This window comes from Salvia splendens, chromosome 22 (genome assembly GCF_004379255.2).
Source record: "Salvia splendens isolate huo1 chromosome 22, SspV2, whole genome shotgun sequence".
NCBI classification, from domain to species: Eukaryota; Viridiplantae; Streptophyta; class Magnoliopsida; order Lamiales; family Lamiaceae; genus Salvia; species Salvia splendens.
Genome location: NC_056053.1, coordinates 25,383,435 through 25,400,992, shown reverse-complemented (window position 1 = coordinate 25,400,992; position 17,558 = coordinate 25,383,435). Strand labels below are relative to the sequence as shown.

Here is a 17,558-nt window from a genome sequence, read left to right as displayed (position 1 = left end):
TCAATTGAAAATCTGCATTATTACACTATAATGGTGCATTATTAGTCGGTGTGCATTATTCAACTGAAAATCTGCATTATTAAATGACACGTGGCATCAATCTAACCGTCGGATGACAAAATCGTGGGACTGAGATTAAAAAGAACAAAAGATACAAAAAGGAAATGAATACATCCTCTATATATATATATATATATATATATATATATATATATATATATATATTTGGAAAATGTAGCTGTGACCAAATATTAGGGTTAGTGTTGACCCTTGTCTCTCGGCTTTCCAGCACTAAATTTACTCTACTTAAAATTAACAAATAAAATAGGTATCACAGTAAAAGATCTATTTTTTGTTTTACTCCATCCGTATTCAAAAAATATAAATATTTGAAACGACACGAGTTTTAATGCATAATTGATAGAGTAAGTGAGAAAATTTGGTTAAGTAAGAGAGATGAAAATAAAAATGAGTAAATTAAGAGAGAGGAAGAGAAAAAATAGTGAAAGTAGAGTTAGTGGATTGTGAGGTCCATATCCTAAAATAGAAAGATTCTAAAGTTTCTATTTTTAAGGAACGGTCCAAATGAAAATAGTTGCTATTTTTAAAAAACGGAGTATTAGAGACATTTCTTTTCGGCACGGAGTTTAAGAAAAAAGTGTGTAGTGTACTCCTATTAAATAGAAAATAATCAAATAAGAGAGTGAAAAATAGAGAGAAGAAAGTATGAGAGAGAAAAGTAAGTGAGGTGCGTGTCATCCTTGCGCAGGGGCCATGCTAATCTTCTCTGTATCGTTCCAATTTTATCGGATGTCCCCGAGGGGACGGTCTATGTTGCTGGGCTAATCTTCTCTGTATCGTTCCAATTTTATCGGATGTCCCCCGAGGGGACAGAAAAGTAAGTGAGGTGAAATGTGTTACTTTTACTAAAATAAAAAGGGAAATGACTTCGCTATTACGGAACGTACCAAAATGACAAAATACATCTACTACTATAGAATGAATGGAGTAAAATAAATATAAATATTAAAGTATTGTTTATTTATGTATTCGGTCCCAGGCGTTACGTCAATTTATTTTGTATGAAAGTCAGGAACAAAAAGGTTGGTATTTTTTGTAAATACATTTATTTTATATACAGAAAATATTGTCATGAACTTATAAAAATATGAAATAGAACCCACGTGTTGTGTATACGAACAAGTGAATAAGAACATATCACGTGAATATGAAATACACTGATGAGGAATTGTATTATTGATGTGTCAAAATCACAATACTGTTGAATGTGAATTAAATATAAAAAATAATTATATTTTACTACAGTTATATTCATATGGAGTAGTATTAATTATTGACTACGATAAGTAAGTCAAAATTAATTTCTTGAACCTTGTATTTAATCATTGCCCTAAGGTTAAGTTAACTCTGTAATTCATTTATTAATTTTAAGGAACCAATATATATTAATAGAATCATAACCTACTTCATGTTACTCATTATTTATCTTCCAAGCAAAGGCCAACAACCTAGTTTGATCTTATCTCTCTTTAAATGAAAATTAAATGAAAATGAGAATGGTAATGTTTATATCTTTATACAATAAAATCAAAATTGGGCAACAAATATTAAAGAAAATTTTCATTAAAGGCAACAAATCAATGAAAAAGATATCATGAGGATACTAATACAATAATACAATGAATTCTTTATTTATATTAGAAGTATATCAGTATAGCATACATGTACTATTATTGACCAATATTTTAATCATTTTTATAATCACTTTTTTTTCAAAATCTAATCAATAAACTCCACACAACTATATTTGCAGTTCAGTTAATTTGCTTTAACTACGCATCAGTTAAATCTGCTAAATTATTAAATTATACTTTGAATTTCTGCATGTGAAAAAATGGGTGTAAGCCGATGGGCTATCGTCTAGTATCGAGAAGATGGCATCGGTAGACCCGGACTTACGCCGTTGCAGAAGTGCACGGTTGCGTTCTGACAGTTGGCCTACGGCACCACAGCGAACATGTTCGACGAGTACCTTCATGTTGGGGAAACAACTGGCCGCGAGTGCCTGAAGAATTTTTTAGGGGAGTTGTGGAGGCTTATAGCAACACCTATTTGCGAAAGCCGAGTGCTGAGGATTGCCAGACCCTGATGAAGATGCACGAGACGGCGCACGGCTTTGTTGGAATGCTAGGGAGCATCGATTGTATGCACTGGGAGTGGAAGAATTGTCCGACGGCGTGGAGAGGCCAATTTACCAGTGGATACAAGGGCAACCACCTGACGATGATCCTCGAAGCCGTCGTTGACCATCGGCTCTGGATCTGGCATGCTTACTTCGGTGTAGCGGGGTCGAACAACGACATCAACATCCTCAACTCATCCAACCTCTTCACCAAGCAATGCAATGGCAACGGCCTGGCCATCGACTTCACTGCCAACGGACGCCAATATCATATGAGGTACTACTTGGCCGATGGCATATACCCGAGGTGGCCTATTTTTTTGAAGACGATAAGCTGCCCAATGGATGAGAAGAGAGTTTTATTCGCGCAAAAGCAGGAGGCTGCCCGGAAGGATGTGGAGCGGGCATTTGGTGTGCTCCAAGCGCGGTGGGCAATAGTGAAGGGTCCGACGCGGTTCTAGTACAAGGACGTCATCGCCGATGTCATGTATGCGTGCATCATCTTGCATAACATGATAGTCGAACACGAAGGTGGAAGAGTCACCGATTGGGGCGATGATGAAGGTGGATCTAGCTCCAGCACGGCTGCCCCACCCCACGTTCGAGGATTACCGATGGGCTTCAATGATGTTCTATCTAGACAGGTCTCAATGAGCAACCAACAAGACCATGTTCAGCTCATGAACGACATGATTGAAGAAGTTTGAGACCATAACCGCCGTTGAAAATTTGTACTCCCTCCGTCCCGGACTACTCGCACATTTCTTTTTCGGCACGGAGATTAAGGAATGAGTGTATAGCAAAGTCAACAATTGCGGCTGTAGGTGATAATTTTTACTAAAAATGGAAAGAATGCAAATAACTTGGGACGCCCAGAAAGGAAATAAGTGCAAGTAGTCAGGGACGGAGGGAGTAGTTTTTTTTCGTAGTGTAGTGTTTGAATTTTAATGAAATGAACTTTTTTTTCCAATTTTTATAGTTTTTAAATATTTAAATAAATAAAATGCTTAGGGCAGACCATAGGGTGGCTTATAGTGCATCCTACTGCAGGTGAAGGGTAGAAGGATGAAACGCTGATGTGGCGGAGCATAGGGCGTCGCGCCCCATCGTGGATGCCCTAAGGAGCAGTATTTCAAATTCAAGGGGCAAAAATTGAAATTCACATGATAAAAGGCCAAAAATTAATCCCAAAAAAAGGCTTACAAAAATCTCGAATAAAAACACAGACATCTCTGCAGTTGAATTGGATTTTTCGAAGAACTCCATTGAAGAGGAGAGAGAGAACATAAATTGAGAGAGAGTGGGGTGGAGAAGGGGAGAAGAGGAAGAGTTGCTCTCAGCAGAGAAAGCTGAGGGCGAAAGGGGTGCGTAGGATAAGCAGAAGCTACATTTCTCCACTTTCTTTCCTTTTTCTGTGATGGAGGGCCGGTGACATCGAATCTTTGGCTGACCCTTGCGAAAAGATTGAGTCTTTTTGAGGTATTCCATCTGGGTTTTGTTGATAGCTGAGATGGATTATAGGAATGGGCATCGGAGAATGGCGTTGTTCTTGGTGTGCTTAGCTGTCCTGATCTCGCTATCTTGCGCCACGAGGCCTTCTATCTCGAGGCAGAAGCTTCAGGTTGACAAGCATTTGAAAAGGCTGAATAAATCTCCCATTAAGACCATTGAGGTAACTGTGAATTCTAGGAGTTATTTTTTTTAGACTTTATTTTACTTTCATCTTTTTTTTGCTGGCAGAAAATGGAACTCCAGTTTTTATCTTCTTAATGAGTTTTACAGTAGTATTCCATCTTTATACATTTTCAGAATGATAATTTTTGTTTTCCATCTCCAATTCATCACCAGTTGATAAATGAGTTTATGCCATTAATGAGTTTATGTCGTTGAATCTTTTCTGTTATCTCCTCTCTCTCTCTCTCTCTCTCACACACACACACACACTCTCAGGCTATTTTAGCTCAATAGGAGTATTTCTTTTTGTAATACTCGATATTCTATTATTGTGTTGATTGCCATTTGCTGAAGATATTGTGATTGAACAGAGCCCAGATGGTGATATCATTGACTGTGTGCCCATCTCTCAACAGCCAGCATTTGATCATCCCTTTCTCAAAGACCACAAAATTCAGGTTCTGTTGCAAAATACTACTCCATATTCTTGGTAGTACTATAACAGTGTACATGATTCTTTGTTTTTTCTTTCAGACAAGGCCTAGTTACCATCCAGAAGGGCTCTTTGATGACAACAAGGTGTCCAAAGGTCCTAAACAGAGGAGCAATCTTATGACTCAGCTGTTTCATATGAATGGCAAATGCTCCGAGGGCTCAATCCCTATTAGAAGAACAAAGAAAGAGGATGTGTTGAGGGCAAGCTCTGTTAAGAGATATGGAAAGAAAAAGCACAGAAGCATTCCCAAGCCGAGGTCTGCTGATCCTGACCTCATCAACCAAAGTGGTCATCAGGTAGCTTTGAAGAACTTATAAAGCTTCAATCTTGATAACTTGTGTGTTGCATTTTAATGGGCTGGTTCTCGTTTTGGAGAGTAATCCACTGTGTTGTGTAAATTTTGTGACCAGCACGCGATAGCGTATGTTGAAGGAGACAAGTATTACGGTGCAAAGGCAACGATCAATGTGTGGGAGCCTAAGATTCAGCAACCTAATGAGTTCAGCTTGTCTCAGATTTGGGTGTTGGGAGGTTCTTTTGGTGAAGATCTCAACAGCATTGAAGCTGGTTGGCAGGTTCGAAAAAACTTGCAAGAATCACATAGAATCATAACATGTTAGTACATGGTGGTGTTAACCGATTTCACGTTGGTGTTTCAGGTCAGCCCCGATCTCTACGGTGACAACAACACGAGGCTTTTCACTTACTGGACAGTAAGCTCGCACATTTCTCTCTGTATAATATCAAGAATGATTATAGCACAATTGTTATGTAAAGCTTGAGTTTTTAAATGCAGAGCGACGCGTATCAAGCAACGGGCTGCTACAACCTTCTCTGCTCAGGCTTCATTCAAGTCAACAGCGAGGTAGCAATGGGGGCCAGCATCTCTCCAGTTTCAGCATTCAGGAATTCACAGTATGATATTAGCATTCTTGTTTGGAAGGTAGAATCCAAATTCACTCCATAGTTTAATCACAATTATCACACTTTTTTTATAAACACCCACTTTTTGAAAAAGCATGATCACTAAAAGATGCTTAGAATCTGGCAAGTATCATTAAACTCGATTTACTAAGCTTCATTATGCAAAGATTATTGCAATGATGCTTGATGTTCTTGATTTCTACGATGTTCTAGGATCCGAAAGAGGGACATTGGTCTTGTTTGGAAGGCAGAATTCAAATTCACTCCAATACTGCTGCCTTTGCTTATTATGTGATGCCCACTGACATAATTTAATCATAATTTTCTCTCTTCTATAAAGTTGTGACCTTTGTATTTTATAATAACACCTACTTTATGAAAAAGCATGAGCACTAAAAGATGCTTAGAATCTTGCAAGTTTCTTTAATCTAGATTTACCAAGTTGCATTCTTGCAATGAGGCTTGATGTTCTTGATTTCTACTACAGGATCCGAAAGAGGGACACTGGTGGATGCAGTTTGGGAATGACTACGTGCTAGGATACTGGCCGTCCTTCTTGTTCTCGTACCTAGCAGACAGTGCTTCCATGATCGAGTGGGGCGGGGAGGTGGTGAACTCTGAGCCAGACGGGCAGCACACTGCGACCCAAATGGGCAGCGGGCGCTTCCCAGAAGAAGGGTTCGGCAAAGCAAGCTACTTCAGGAACATACATGTTGTGGACAGCACCAACAACCTTAAATCCCCCAAAGAACTAGGCACCTTCACTGAGCAATCCAACTGCTATGATGTTCAGACAGGCAACAATGAGGATTGGGGCCATTACTTCTACTATGGAGGCCCAGGCAGGAACCCCAACTGCCCTTGAACAAATTTGACTGAGAATCAGTCACAATCTGTATAATCAAAATCTATGTAACAACTTATTTTTCTAGTTTTCTTAGGTTTGCTCAGTAAATGTAACCTATGTAGCAGGGAATTTTTGACTCTTTTTCCTTTTCATGAAAATGTTGTCCATTAATCAGTTGAATGGAGCTTTCTTTCTTGACATGAAAACAACATTTCTTGGGAAACCATTAATCAATGACAAATTCCCATGTGAAGTGAAGAGAGGGAAAAGCAGTCCTTTTCTTACCAAACATGTCACACATTTAACTTGAGAAGGTGTGATGGGATTCTTTATAGGCCATACTTGTACTATTATATTGCCTTGTTTTCACTTTTTTTGTATTTTGGGTTGGACATGTCACATCGGGACTTAATGTTGGTGGGGTCTCAAATTTTTGAATTTATCAAATTTTTGCAGAACCCACTATGAATTTGATAATTTTAAAAAAGGGCATTTAAGGTAGTGTGGATGAGATATCCATCCATGTGAGGGATTTGATAAGAAAAAATGTACACTACTTTTGTGAGTTTTGGATTCTTGGTGCATTGTCTTTCTGTAAAGTAAAGAGTGCACTACTCTTTCTAAGCTTTGATAGTTTTCACTTAACATAAGTTTTTGTATATTGTCCTTGGCTTAGGTCATGAGAGTGGGTGTGTAGCACTTTTCTTTTTTAATTTTAGTGGTGAAGGATGAATCTTATATATGTATTTGAGCAAAGATGACATTTTATCATTGAATGTGTATTCTTGTGAAAAGGCACCTTTTACAATCATATGTTTGTTGGTAATATCATTTGGTTTAAATAAAGAAATATACTCTATATCTCTCTCAGTCAAGAGATAGTCAGTCTACCAACTAACCATTAAACTCACCTTCCCTCTTATGCATTATATGTCTATATCAACAAAGCCTCAACTTTATCGAAACTCTTATATTTTTCCTCTGTGTGTAATATTATTGAACATGTTATTTTTTTCAGAGATTGAGAAATGCGAGTAGAGACATTTATGTTACATTGTTTAGTTGAGAAGTACTATGTAAGTTACATTTTTGGAAAGGACTTGGGACTATATCATATAGTTTCCTTATATATGGATATTTCTTTTTTTAGTTATGTTTCCCTTCAAATTTTAATTAAATGGTAGGTTACAAAGTTACAAAATCACATCAAATAAATCATAATAAGTGAGCCTAGCCCAATATGAGAAATGAGGCTGCTATGAATACTTAGAAGAATCCAGAAGCTAACATGTTTATATACCAAAATACTAGAAGTACTTTATTAGTAGTACTAGTATTATTTACACTGAAATTGTGCCTAATCTAAACTCAATAACAATCTACTCCTATATGGGAAGAAAATTTTAGGAGTAAATTTATTAAAGTTCACCAAAATATATCTTTGTATAAACAATGATAATTTATATTAAAAAAATATTAAACTAGTTGATAGAATAAGGATCCCATAAGTTAAATCATTTCATCTTCTTCAGTCGACGAACTAGTTGATAGCATAACGATCTCATAACTAAAAAGATAGACTTTACATTAGGTGCAGAGAATAAATCTCACAACAATGCTAATTGCTCAGCTTCAATATTAGTATTCATCAAATCTTCCCCACATTCCAACCCCTTTTTTTATTTATCATGTGTTAGAAAATCAATGAGATCAGCACTTCACCAACATGCCACAAATACGATTAATGAGCAAGAAAGCGTAAAATTTATACCAAAAATAAGGCGTCGTCTGTCTTGCTGGTGTGAGCAGTACAAGTAGAGATGCAATCGCCACAACAAAGCGTGTAGGCGTTACACAAAATGTGGTGAAGCCTTCTTCTTCTTCTTCTTCTTCTTCTTCTTCTTCTTCTTCTTCTTCTTCTTCTTCTTCTTCTTCTTCTTCTTCTTCTTCTTCTTCTTCTTCTTCTTCTTCCCTACCAAAACCTTACATTCATCTATATCATGTGGGTTTTAATCAAAAAATTAAACCAAAAATCAGAATCACTCTCCACAGTTCCCATAGCTTTCAAAGCTCTTGGTTTCTGCAATAAATCAAATCCCAATTCATCATGGATATGGAGTAGTTTAAAAAATGAGTTAGAAAATCAAGAACGCATACAAATACCTTCTCTTCACTCTCACTTCATACCTCTCCTAAGCTCCCAGGCTCACCAACTATACAAGAAAAGCAATGGGAGGATGTTATAATTTGAAGAAACGGGACAATCAAAGATGGAAGGAAGTAAGAAAATGACTGACTAAAATGGTTTGGATCAACTTGGGGCCTTTGAGGCGGTTTGCAACCCTTCATTGCCATAAAATCTTTACTGGACAGGGCAATCAGCAGCTTTGGCCAAACGACTTTCCTGTTGTCCTCCCTTGGATCCATGAACAATGCCTTGGTAGCATCATCAAATCCACCAGACCCCCTCGTTGTGTAGTACCTGTCTTCCTTCTCAGGCGAAAGGGATTTTCGGGTCTCATTTGCTATAGATCGACTTACACCTAAGTCCCTTTAAACAGATATACCAAGTATGATTCACAAAACTATGTACAAAAGAAAAGGCTACATACTTGTTATTTCAACTAGACCATAAGCAATTCTACTCTAACCAACACTTGATACCTTAAGATTCAAGAACTACAGCCACAGCCCAAATCCATAAATTCATTTTGCTCCAATACAATTACTCTATCAAAGATTGAATTTTTACCTGGTTGAACGATGTGGGGATGGAACTGGTCCATCTTTACTGCAATTATTATCCCCAACAACTCTAGAAGTGATTTTCTTCTTCACCACAGCGCCGCCGCCCCCGTCTGATTTTCCGCTCAAAGGCGACTCCTTCACACTTTCACACACCTCATCCTCTTCTCTTCCTCTTCCCCCACTGCAGCTTATCCATATCCATATCCAAATGCTGCAAAATCTGGGGAAAAACAAAAGGTTGAATTAAGATCTTGAAGAAATGCACATAATCAAACAAAATGTCGCTGCAAAAGTCAAACCCACCTCAAGATCTGCCGCCACCTGTTCAAAAGTAGCAAATTTTCCCCAAATCTAACAATGATACAATCACCAAAATCCCATTCCCATGCAGGGAAATATAGTGCAATATATCTGTTTAAGCGCCCCAACCTCAAACATACATATGCAAAGATGCAAATCAAGTCCACTGTATAGATTTGATTATGGTGTAGTTTTAATCTTTTGGAAATTATTTAAATAAGTGAAATTTTATTTTAAATATTTGGCTATAATAGATTTTTTTGGTATGAAACACAAGTATTACGGTATGTCATACCTTATTTTGGTATATCGTACTCGATATGCCATACCTTATTTCGGTAAAATGTAAAAGTACGGTATACCGCAATACCTTATGGTGTACCGCATAGACGGTATGACAACGGTATCGAAAATAATCATACCGAATTTTGTGGTATACCGCAATGAGGTATACCGAAAAATTCGATAAGGTATATGTATGATATTTTCTCATACCGCAATTTGCGGTACGGTTTGCGGTATGACATTTTGAGTGCAGTATACCGTACCGTGCCACCCCTAGCAGCACTCCAACAATTGAATTACAGAAGAAATAAAGAAAAACGAAAATTATACCTAGCTACAGTTAATTTTGAGTATCATGACTATATGTTTATTTTAAAAGATTAATTTGTAGATTACTAGTTTTTATATTTTTAATTAGTGGGGATTTTGTTGCAAGACAAAAAAAAATGTGTGGGTTTTGCAATTTACATTTTCGGTATTAAATGAGCTTTCCCTCCAAATCTGCCACGTCACCTTAAGCAGATATGGTCACGTGACACTCACGCGTTTCTGTGTTGGATTCTAAACAAAGGCCCATATTAGTTGGGCCTGAATAAATAAACTCGTGTAAAGTAATACGTTGAATCGATATTTGTAACTTTGAATATAAGAAAAAAGAGATTTCAAAAGTATCAGGAGTAGTAATTAATACTCCCTCCCTCCCAACAAAAATGATCTCTTTCTTGACCAGCACGAGATTTTATGCAGATTTTTGTATATATTAAATAGATAGAATAAAATAGGGATAAAAGTGTTTCAATTTCTAGTAACGAGTTATCATAGTTGGAACAAATAAAAAAAAGTGTATCATGTGGTAGAAATGATAAATAGGTTGATAAATTGAGGAAAACTAATTTTTGTAAACATATCGAAATGATAAATAAATTACTGTATTTTAAGCGATGAAAGAAGTAAGTGAAAATGAATGTTACAGACATCATACTAAAAAGGAAAAACGTTTTTAAAAAAAATAAATTAATCAATGTGGGTTCAAACAGAAGATGACAATTAAAGCAGCGGCATTATAGTGCACAAGCAAAAGCATGTAGTCTAATAGTACTTGTTTATTTGTTTAATAATAGTGAATTTAAATTAGTCATAAATGCAAAATAGAAAAGAACAAAAACAATGGTATAACGCCAGCTTTAAGTTTAGTGTTTTTTAGCTTTAATAAGTGGAAACAGCTGTTAGTATCTTCCATTTTTGGCCTAATTATATTCATCAATTGGAATATTAATATTTTGTTTAAAAAATACTAGCATTTTGTCTCTATTCATTATTATAAATATAAACACACAAATAAAGACATATTGGAACGTTATTGCTAAAGATCTGTATATTCTTCTGTCAAATGTCTTAAAAGACTAACTAATAAAGCTATAAGTGAGGAAATATTATTATTTGTTACAATGCCACATATAGTATTATTTATTCTAAAAAATAAATTTATGATGTGAATGAACATAGCTGGCCATTTTATGAGCTGTATATAAACCCCCACAATTAGCTTCATCCCAACACCAATCTCCTCCTCACAACACACAAACACATATATACCTTTGTGTGTGTGCATTTTTATATATCACATATTTCTAAATACATTCAAATGGAGGCCATGAAAATGACGGTTGTTGCATACATGTTCGTTGTGTTGGTGGCGCTCTCCGCCGTCAACGGCGCCTCCGCGGCTGAAGCTCCAGCTCCGGCACCCACCTCGGCCGCCCCAGTCGCTGCCATCCCAGCTTGCTTGGCATCCATCGTGGCTATGGCTTTTGCTCTTCTCTTCTAATAATCGCTTGATTAATTCTTTAAATAATTTTATACTCCATTATTTTCATGCTATATCTTATTTTCATTGTATTGATGTGGGATTTTGTTTAGCATTTAATTCTAATATATTACTCCATTTGTTGAATAATGATGGAAGTATTAATCTTTGAATCTTGACACTGTCAACATTTGGCTTTTGGCTGGCTCCCTACTAATATAAGTACTACTACAATATTCTTCCTTCATTAAGATTTTTTTTAGCGTAAAAAGCAATATAAATTTCCATTATTATATAAAAAAATTACATATGAATTAACTTATAGTAAAAAATTGGTTGGTGTCTCGGTGAGCTTCCAAGCCCGGGTGAGTGTGTGTGTGGGTGGGTGGGTAAGAGAGAAAGGTAAATTATGAGGTAATAACACCACTTTAATCGTTTTCTAAGTTACAATATTTTCACCATGCATTTATTTACAATATTGGTCTATTTACTATCAAATTAAACAAACAAGTTGCATTATGAACAATATTGGTCTGTTTACGATCAATTAAATCAATCGAAAAACACACATGGACGAGACTTTGAGACATCAAAAAACCACTCATTATTTTAATTTTATTTCAATAAATATGTTATCTACAAAAAGTGCAACATAAATGTGGTGCCATCTTTTAAAAGTTATGTCATAAACTAAAAAAGAAACAGAAGTGACAATTTACACAATTAACACTATAATAACGACTCAATGGTTGGATGTGAAGTGATAAAAAAAGAGATTTATTTAGTGGGCAGCTTTTCTGGATTAATAAATATCAACTAAATTTAGTGATATAAATAAAACCATGTTCCAACCCAAATGACAGCCCACCTGCAATTATCTAGCATGATCTTTTAATTTCCCCAAAGCTCACTGATTATGACACAAGGTAACAAACAACAACATAATCTAATCATATCTTATTCCAACCACCACATGTCCCATAAAACAACTGGTTTTGTGTTCCAGATTTCAATTATGAAAAGGAGATAGAGAAAGAGATATGGAATCCACAAGGCAAAAATTTCACTCAGTATCAAAAGGCAATCCTCATAACAAGTAAACCAAAAAAAAGCTCTGATCAGTCTCATGTGCCAACAGTACACAACTAAGTATAAATATGGTTACAGACAGTTCCAAGACATACGCAAAACGACAGTGAGACGATCCCGAACTCACTCAGTCAAAGCCACAGAGTTGCTCCAGAGGCCCATCATGCTGGAAAAAGGCTTTACACAATCAGATCAGGAGCTTCTCGATGGCATCCTGTGTCACAAACAAATCATACATGAATTAATATCTTGTCAAATAACTACAAATTTCAGAGTCTTGGCTGTTCATATAAAAGTATTCACAAATCACCTTCAGTTGCTGGATTTGAGATTTCAACTGACTTCCCTCATTGCTTGTCACAGAACAGGCAATCACTGGTCTGGTGACTCCACATGCCCGACCAAGAGCTTGCTTGGATGGAACAAACACATACGGCACATTCTGCAACCATATAGTGCATATCAGTGTGTTTAGTCATTTGCCAGAAACTACTATGATCAACTACATCAAGAAAGTGCACTCGAAACCATATCAGTTATACAATATCCTTTTAACACAATATCGTCATTAGCAACTATACAGCTAGCGTATTGCTAAATAAACACAACCTCAGACGCATTACATTTGTGTGTTAGGCACATAATTTAAACTGGAGAAACATTTCCAAATTATTTTGAATCTGTGATTGTGGGGTACTTCTTCATACATAGTTCAACATTCGAGCAAACAAATATCCTACTATATTCAGATGACTATAACCAGCAAGCCAAAATAATGCTACAAAAGAATAAATCAACCAATAAGTCCAAGTGTGAAGATGAGAATAATCTAACAAACAAGAAAATCAAAATTAATCGTTATAACTACACATTTATCAAAGGCTCAGCACTTCAGCAAACTCAATGCATCTCTCCACAGAATAATGGAACAATTACATTTTACTAAGCCAACACAACTAAATACCTTATCTTCGGCGAGAAGTGGAAGATGAAGAAGAATCTCAAGGGGCTCGGTATCAGCAGCCATCACAACAAACTCAGAAATACCTCTGTTCAGAGTCTTTGTTGCTGCAAATCAATCAATCACCACATTTCCAAAACAACTCAGCATTCAGGCAACACCAAATCCCCAAAAAACTAACAAAAAAAACAAAAAACGTATAAACCACCCTACCTTCGTTAGCACCCTTTTTGAGCTGCTTGTAATTTGCAGCTTGCTGAACCAAATCGAGAATTGTCATGGAGAGCTGGCTATCCGCCAACGGGTATGCTTTCGGATTCACAGCTTCAGCAGTCTACACAGAAACAAACACACCGAGTTGAGCAACCATAATTCGAATAAAAAAATCCAGCTAAAATAACCGACTGATAAAACTCTAAATTGAGAAGCCGAAAACAAAGTATGAATGAATTATACCATGATGATGGTGGATAGCTCTCAAACGGCACCGATTGGGAGCGAAAAGGATTCAACAGAAAAGATTTATAGTAGGATTTTGAGAGTGCGCTGATTTGAATTAGGGTTTAGGGCAAGGGTATAAGAAGATCATATAATGGAAATGGGCCTCGGCCCGAAAACAAACATGTTTATATACATGTATAAAGCCCATATTTGTTCGACTTCTTAAATTTATTTTACTTTGCTCCTATATTAATTCGATTCATAACTTTGTTTAAGGGATCAATAATGGTTACTTCTATCCTTGTAATCGTGTCCATTAGAAGAGGAGAAACATTCATGGTAATTCTAATCCAATGGCAGATTCAGATTATATACGAGATCGACCTCCTCATAGCCATGATGATCGAACAACAGTGACAGATTCAGGTGGGTAAGAGGTTGACTGACCCCACCCGACTCAAAAAACCTCCGTTACTAGTTTATTGAGAAATGATTAGCATTTATTATATGGTCAACATATTCTCTCTTACAAATTTTATGGTTATTTTAAATATATAGATTTAATTTGATTTGATTTTCTATACATGGGCATGGAAGTAATGATAAAAAAATATTCACCATGTCCAAAGTTCTTGGCTTCGATTATGCATTTCACTCATTTTGCTTATATAGTAACTACTGCACAACAGGCTCATATATTTGGTTGGTTGAGAGAGAGAGAGAGATCATCTTTCTCAAATAACTACATGATGATATACAATGGAGGAATATATTTTTGCAAAATTTACATGATACAAAAGGGTAGATAGCCACTACATATATTAAACATAAACAAAAAAGGGCAAAAAAGAAGAAAAAAGGAAGGAAAGAAAGGAGGAGACAAACAAACAAGCTCTGGAAGTTTTCTTTTCTTTTTCCCTTCATGTTTTGGGGGGTTAGGGGGTGACTGCTGATTATCACTTACTTCTTGCAGCCGGATACAACACAAGCAGTCTGAGTTGATTGAGCTCGCCTAGTTCTCGAAGTCTCTCGACGTTAATACTCTCGATGAAGAAGATGTCTCACCCAAGGATACAGACGCGAGGGATGACGCCCACACCCGAGCATTTCTTGCCCTTTCATGGAAGTTCCTGGTTTTACAAATCTTCAGCTTGCTCAAAATTCTCCTCACATCAATAAGTTGGAGAGCATGACTGAGAAGCTGCCTCGACTCCCCCAAAATCCCCAGATTCAGATGAGGAATGCAGGCAACCCATAGTGCTGATAGATCGGACACGATTTCTGGAAAGAAATACAGAAATGCTCTCGAGAGAACAAATACTAGGGAAAGTACAAGGTAAGGTTCGCTCAACAAGGTTCCTTTCAGAGATGCTCCATCCCAAACCTGAAAGGCTTCCTCATGGCGATGCATTTCTTCAGCTATATCTACTACTTGATCTAGCCCTGAAATAAATAAAAATATTCAAGAAACTGAAAAAGAATGTGGATCCCACTGAGAGTACTATCACAAAAATCTGAATACATACAAGAGATGATGATTTTGGATATGCAATACCTGTGGTTATTTTGTAGAAACTCATGAGTGACTGGAGATCTTTGCTACCATGATGCCTAATCCATGTTGTCTGATTCACTATCAGCAGTGATGGCACACTATGAATGCCATATCTAGAGAAAACACTGCACACGAATATAGGTTAGATATTGATGAAAGCTGACATTTGATTAAAGAATAGAGGTTATAAACCTCCCAGTGGCCAGAGGTGTCGACAAGATTGTCTATGTTCATTAAAACTGTCAACAATGCATACCACAAGTCCACAAGACAACAATAGCTTAATTATGTCTAATGTCATTGGTCCCTATATTATCTTAGAGAAGAACACTCAATAGAAGTACTCTCAACCCCGAGATGTAGTTGGATGGTGCGAGTGCCAAGCGTTGATTTATAAGAATTAAGAAACCCGTTAGTTAGGGTTCCAGTGGACGAAATGTACATGAAATGAACATAGATTAGATCAATAGAAATACCCACCTAGGCATGGCCGAAGATTGTTCGATCATCACATGTTTGATCTGAGGATACATGGAACTGAGTATAGAAAACCTAGGCTTGAAGATGCTTGAGAAAGGACACCAGGGGGCATAAAACAAAACGGCCATATAGTCATTCTTCCTAATGGAGGCGATAGCTTTATCAAGTGCTTCTCCATTCACCTTCACAAATATGTGGTTATCAATTAATGATGAATAAAATAAACCAACATAATCTTCTAGAAGTTGGCACATGAAAAGGAATAGAAATGGAAAAGTTTACTTGAAGCACTTCGTACATTGCTACTCACACACATATCAATCCAAATATGTCACTCAATATCACTGAAATTAACATACTTTTGAATCAACATGCAATATACAATTATACATACACTAAGCGGAACACACAATCTTAGAGGATATGTGTTTTAGGTTTCTTAGATCGTTCTATTTGTGATGTCCAGGTGGCAGCTTGAGAACCTGGACCAAGTGATCTATGCAACAGTTGATCGAATGATAGGCGAATTAATAAGCCATTTAAGCTTCAAACACAATCCATAGTTTCCTTTTATCACGCTGTATCCTAGAATGTCAGATACAATAACAGGATATTGAACAAACACCAATAGTCCAACACATATTACCAATATGTTCCCTTGATATATAGTTGATTTAGTACAAATCGTCCAATCAAAGCTAAGAGAATTCCACTTATCATCTACAAGGAGATGCATAATTAGCAATTCAGGAAACCATGCTCTATAATCACACCTAAAAGTAAAGTTTTGTGACAGCAGGTAGAGAAATCAGAGCACCAAAAAGGTCCTCAAACAAACACCCAAATTCCACAACAAACATGAACCCTAATTGTAAGGTAATCAAATGATAATCAGCAAGCTCAATAACTATCCATGAACATCAACCAATTACAGAAAACTCCGAATCTTTCTAAGCTCAATTTCACCAAATACTACAATAAAACGAAATCAAATATCCAATATCTAAGCATACAACACAAAATCATTCAATCAATCAATCAACCAAAAAAATACCTGAATCGGTGAAGAAGTGAAAGGGTCGGTAAAAGGGCACTGAGAATTGAGATCGTGAAGAAATGGTTTGGAATCCAGCTGACAAATAGACGAGGAGGAAGAATCCAAACGCAACGAGGTTGCTGATTCCGTCATCACACACACCATCAACATTAATACGCATTTTCCCATCGAAATATCCATGGACGACATCAACAAGTTCCCCCGAATTCCCCCAAAATAAGAGATGGAAAAAAAGAAAAAGAAAAAGAAAACCTTAGAAATTAAGCTGGAAATGATGAGCCCCAAAATCCAAGGATTGACCAATCTCTCTTCTCTTATTCCTCCTTTTTTATAAAGTTAATTTTTTTCCTAGTTTATCGATTAATTTCATTTATGTTGTTGTGATTAATTAATAATTCATGATATATTTTACTATAATTTCAGAGGATTGGAAAATAGAGGCATCAAAACACGTACAGTCGGAATAAAATTCGACTTGAGGTTGATCCAAGCTATGTTTTTTTAGAGATCTTATCTCGCTTGACTTAGACATCGGTTGAACATTAGTTTAAAATCTACTAATAAATTTTGATTAATTGGATTGTTGGATGCAAATATTTTTATGGTGAAGTGATTGAATGTGAAAAATAAGATATCCTCTAAAATTTTACGTAACAAGTTACTAAAATGAGTAAAATTTAGAGGCAAAGCC

General features: G+C 36.4%; 4 protein-coding genes and 2 pseudogenes across 5 annotated transcripts; 1 reads left to right on the top strand and 5 right to left on the bottom strand.

Annotated features, from left to right (window-relative positions):
- Window positions 1-735: 735 nt before the first annotated feature.
- On the bottom strand, window positions 736-826 carry LOC121788209 (annotated as a pseudogene).
- A 15-nt stretch (window positions 827-841) lies between these two features.
- Window positions 842-892, bottom strand: LOC121788117 (annotated as a pseudogene).
- A 2,546-nt stretch (window positions 893-3,438) lies between these two features.
- LOC121785776 lies at window positions 3,439-6,350 on the top strand. Of its 2 annotated transcripts, none has more exons than XM_042184208.1 (7): window positions 3,439-3,875; window positions 4,249-4,335; window positions 4,412-4,669; window positions 4,784-4,948; window positions 5,033-5,086; window positions 5,170-5,316; window positions 5,511-5,728. In XM_042184208.1, exons 1-7 carry the CDS (start codon window positions 3,714-3,716, stop codon window positions 5,610-5,612), a joined length of 975 nt encoding a protein of 324 aa, XP_042040142.1. In that variant the 5' UTR covers window positions 3,439-3,713; the 3' UTR covers window positions 5,613-5,728. The 2 variants fall into 2 exon arrangements, with proteins under 2 accessions (XP_042040142.1, XP_042040141.1); XM_042184207.1 differs by lacking the exon at window positions 5,511-5,728 and adding an exon at window positions 5,785-6,350 and having other exon boundaries at window positions 3,443-3,875.
- A 1,338-nt stretch (window positions 6,351-7,688) lies between these two features.
- On the bottom strand, window positions 7,689-11,274 carry LOC121786982. Its single transcript, XM_042185571.1, has 6 exons — window positions 11,156-11,274; window positions 9,196-9,390; window positions 8,897-9,112; window positions 8,442-8,695; window positions 8,308-8,357; window positions 7,689-8,224 (listed from the first exon to the last, which is right to left on the bottom strand). The coding sequence occupies exons 1-5, from the start codon at window positions 11,272-11,274 to the stop codon at window positions 8,326-8,328; spliced, it is 816 nt and encodes a 271-aa protein (XP_042041505.1). The 3' UTR covers window positions 7,689-8,224; window positions 8,308-8,325.
- A 1,049-nt stretch (window positions 11,275-12,323) lies between these two features.
- Window positions 12,324-13,918, bottom strand: LOC121786002 (NHP2-like protein 1). The gene is made up of 5 exons (XM_042184505.1): window positions 13,791-13,918; window positions 13,548-13,668; window positions 13,338-13,441; window positions 12,684-12,815; window positions 12,324-12,587 (listed from the first exon to the last, which is right to left on the bottom strand). The coding sequence occupies exons 1-5, from the start codon at window positions 13,791-13,793 to the stop codon at window positions 12,561-12,563; spliced, it is 387 nt and encodes a 128-aa protein (XP_042040439.1). The 5' UTR covers window positions 13,794-13,918; the 3' UTR covers window positions 12,324-12,560.
- Window positions 13,919-14,505: 587 nt separating this feature from the next.
- Window positions 14,506-17,174, bottom strand: LOC121787749 (5'-adenylylsulfate reductase-like 5). The gene is made up of 4 exons (XM_042186588.1): window positions 16,865-17,174; window positions 15,811-15,992; window positions 15,331-15,455; window positions 14,506-15,218 (listed from the first exon to the last, which is right to left on the bottom strand). Exons 1-4 carry the CDS (start codon window positions 17,054-17,056, stop codon window positions 14,788-14,790), a joined length of 930 nt encoding a protein of 309 aa, XP_042042522.1. The 5' UTR covers window positions 17,057-17,174; the 3' UTR covers window positions 14,506-14,787.
- Between the last annotated feature and the right edge of the window lie 384 nt (window positions 17,175-17,558).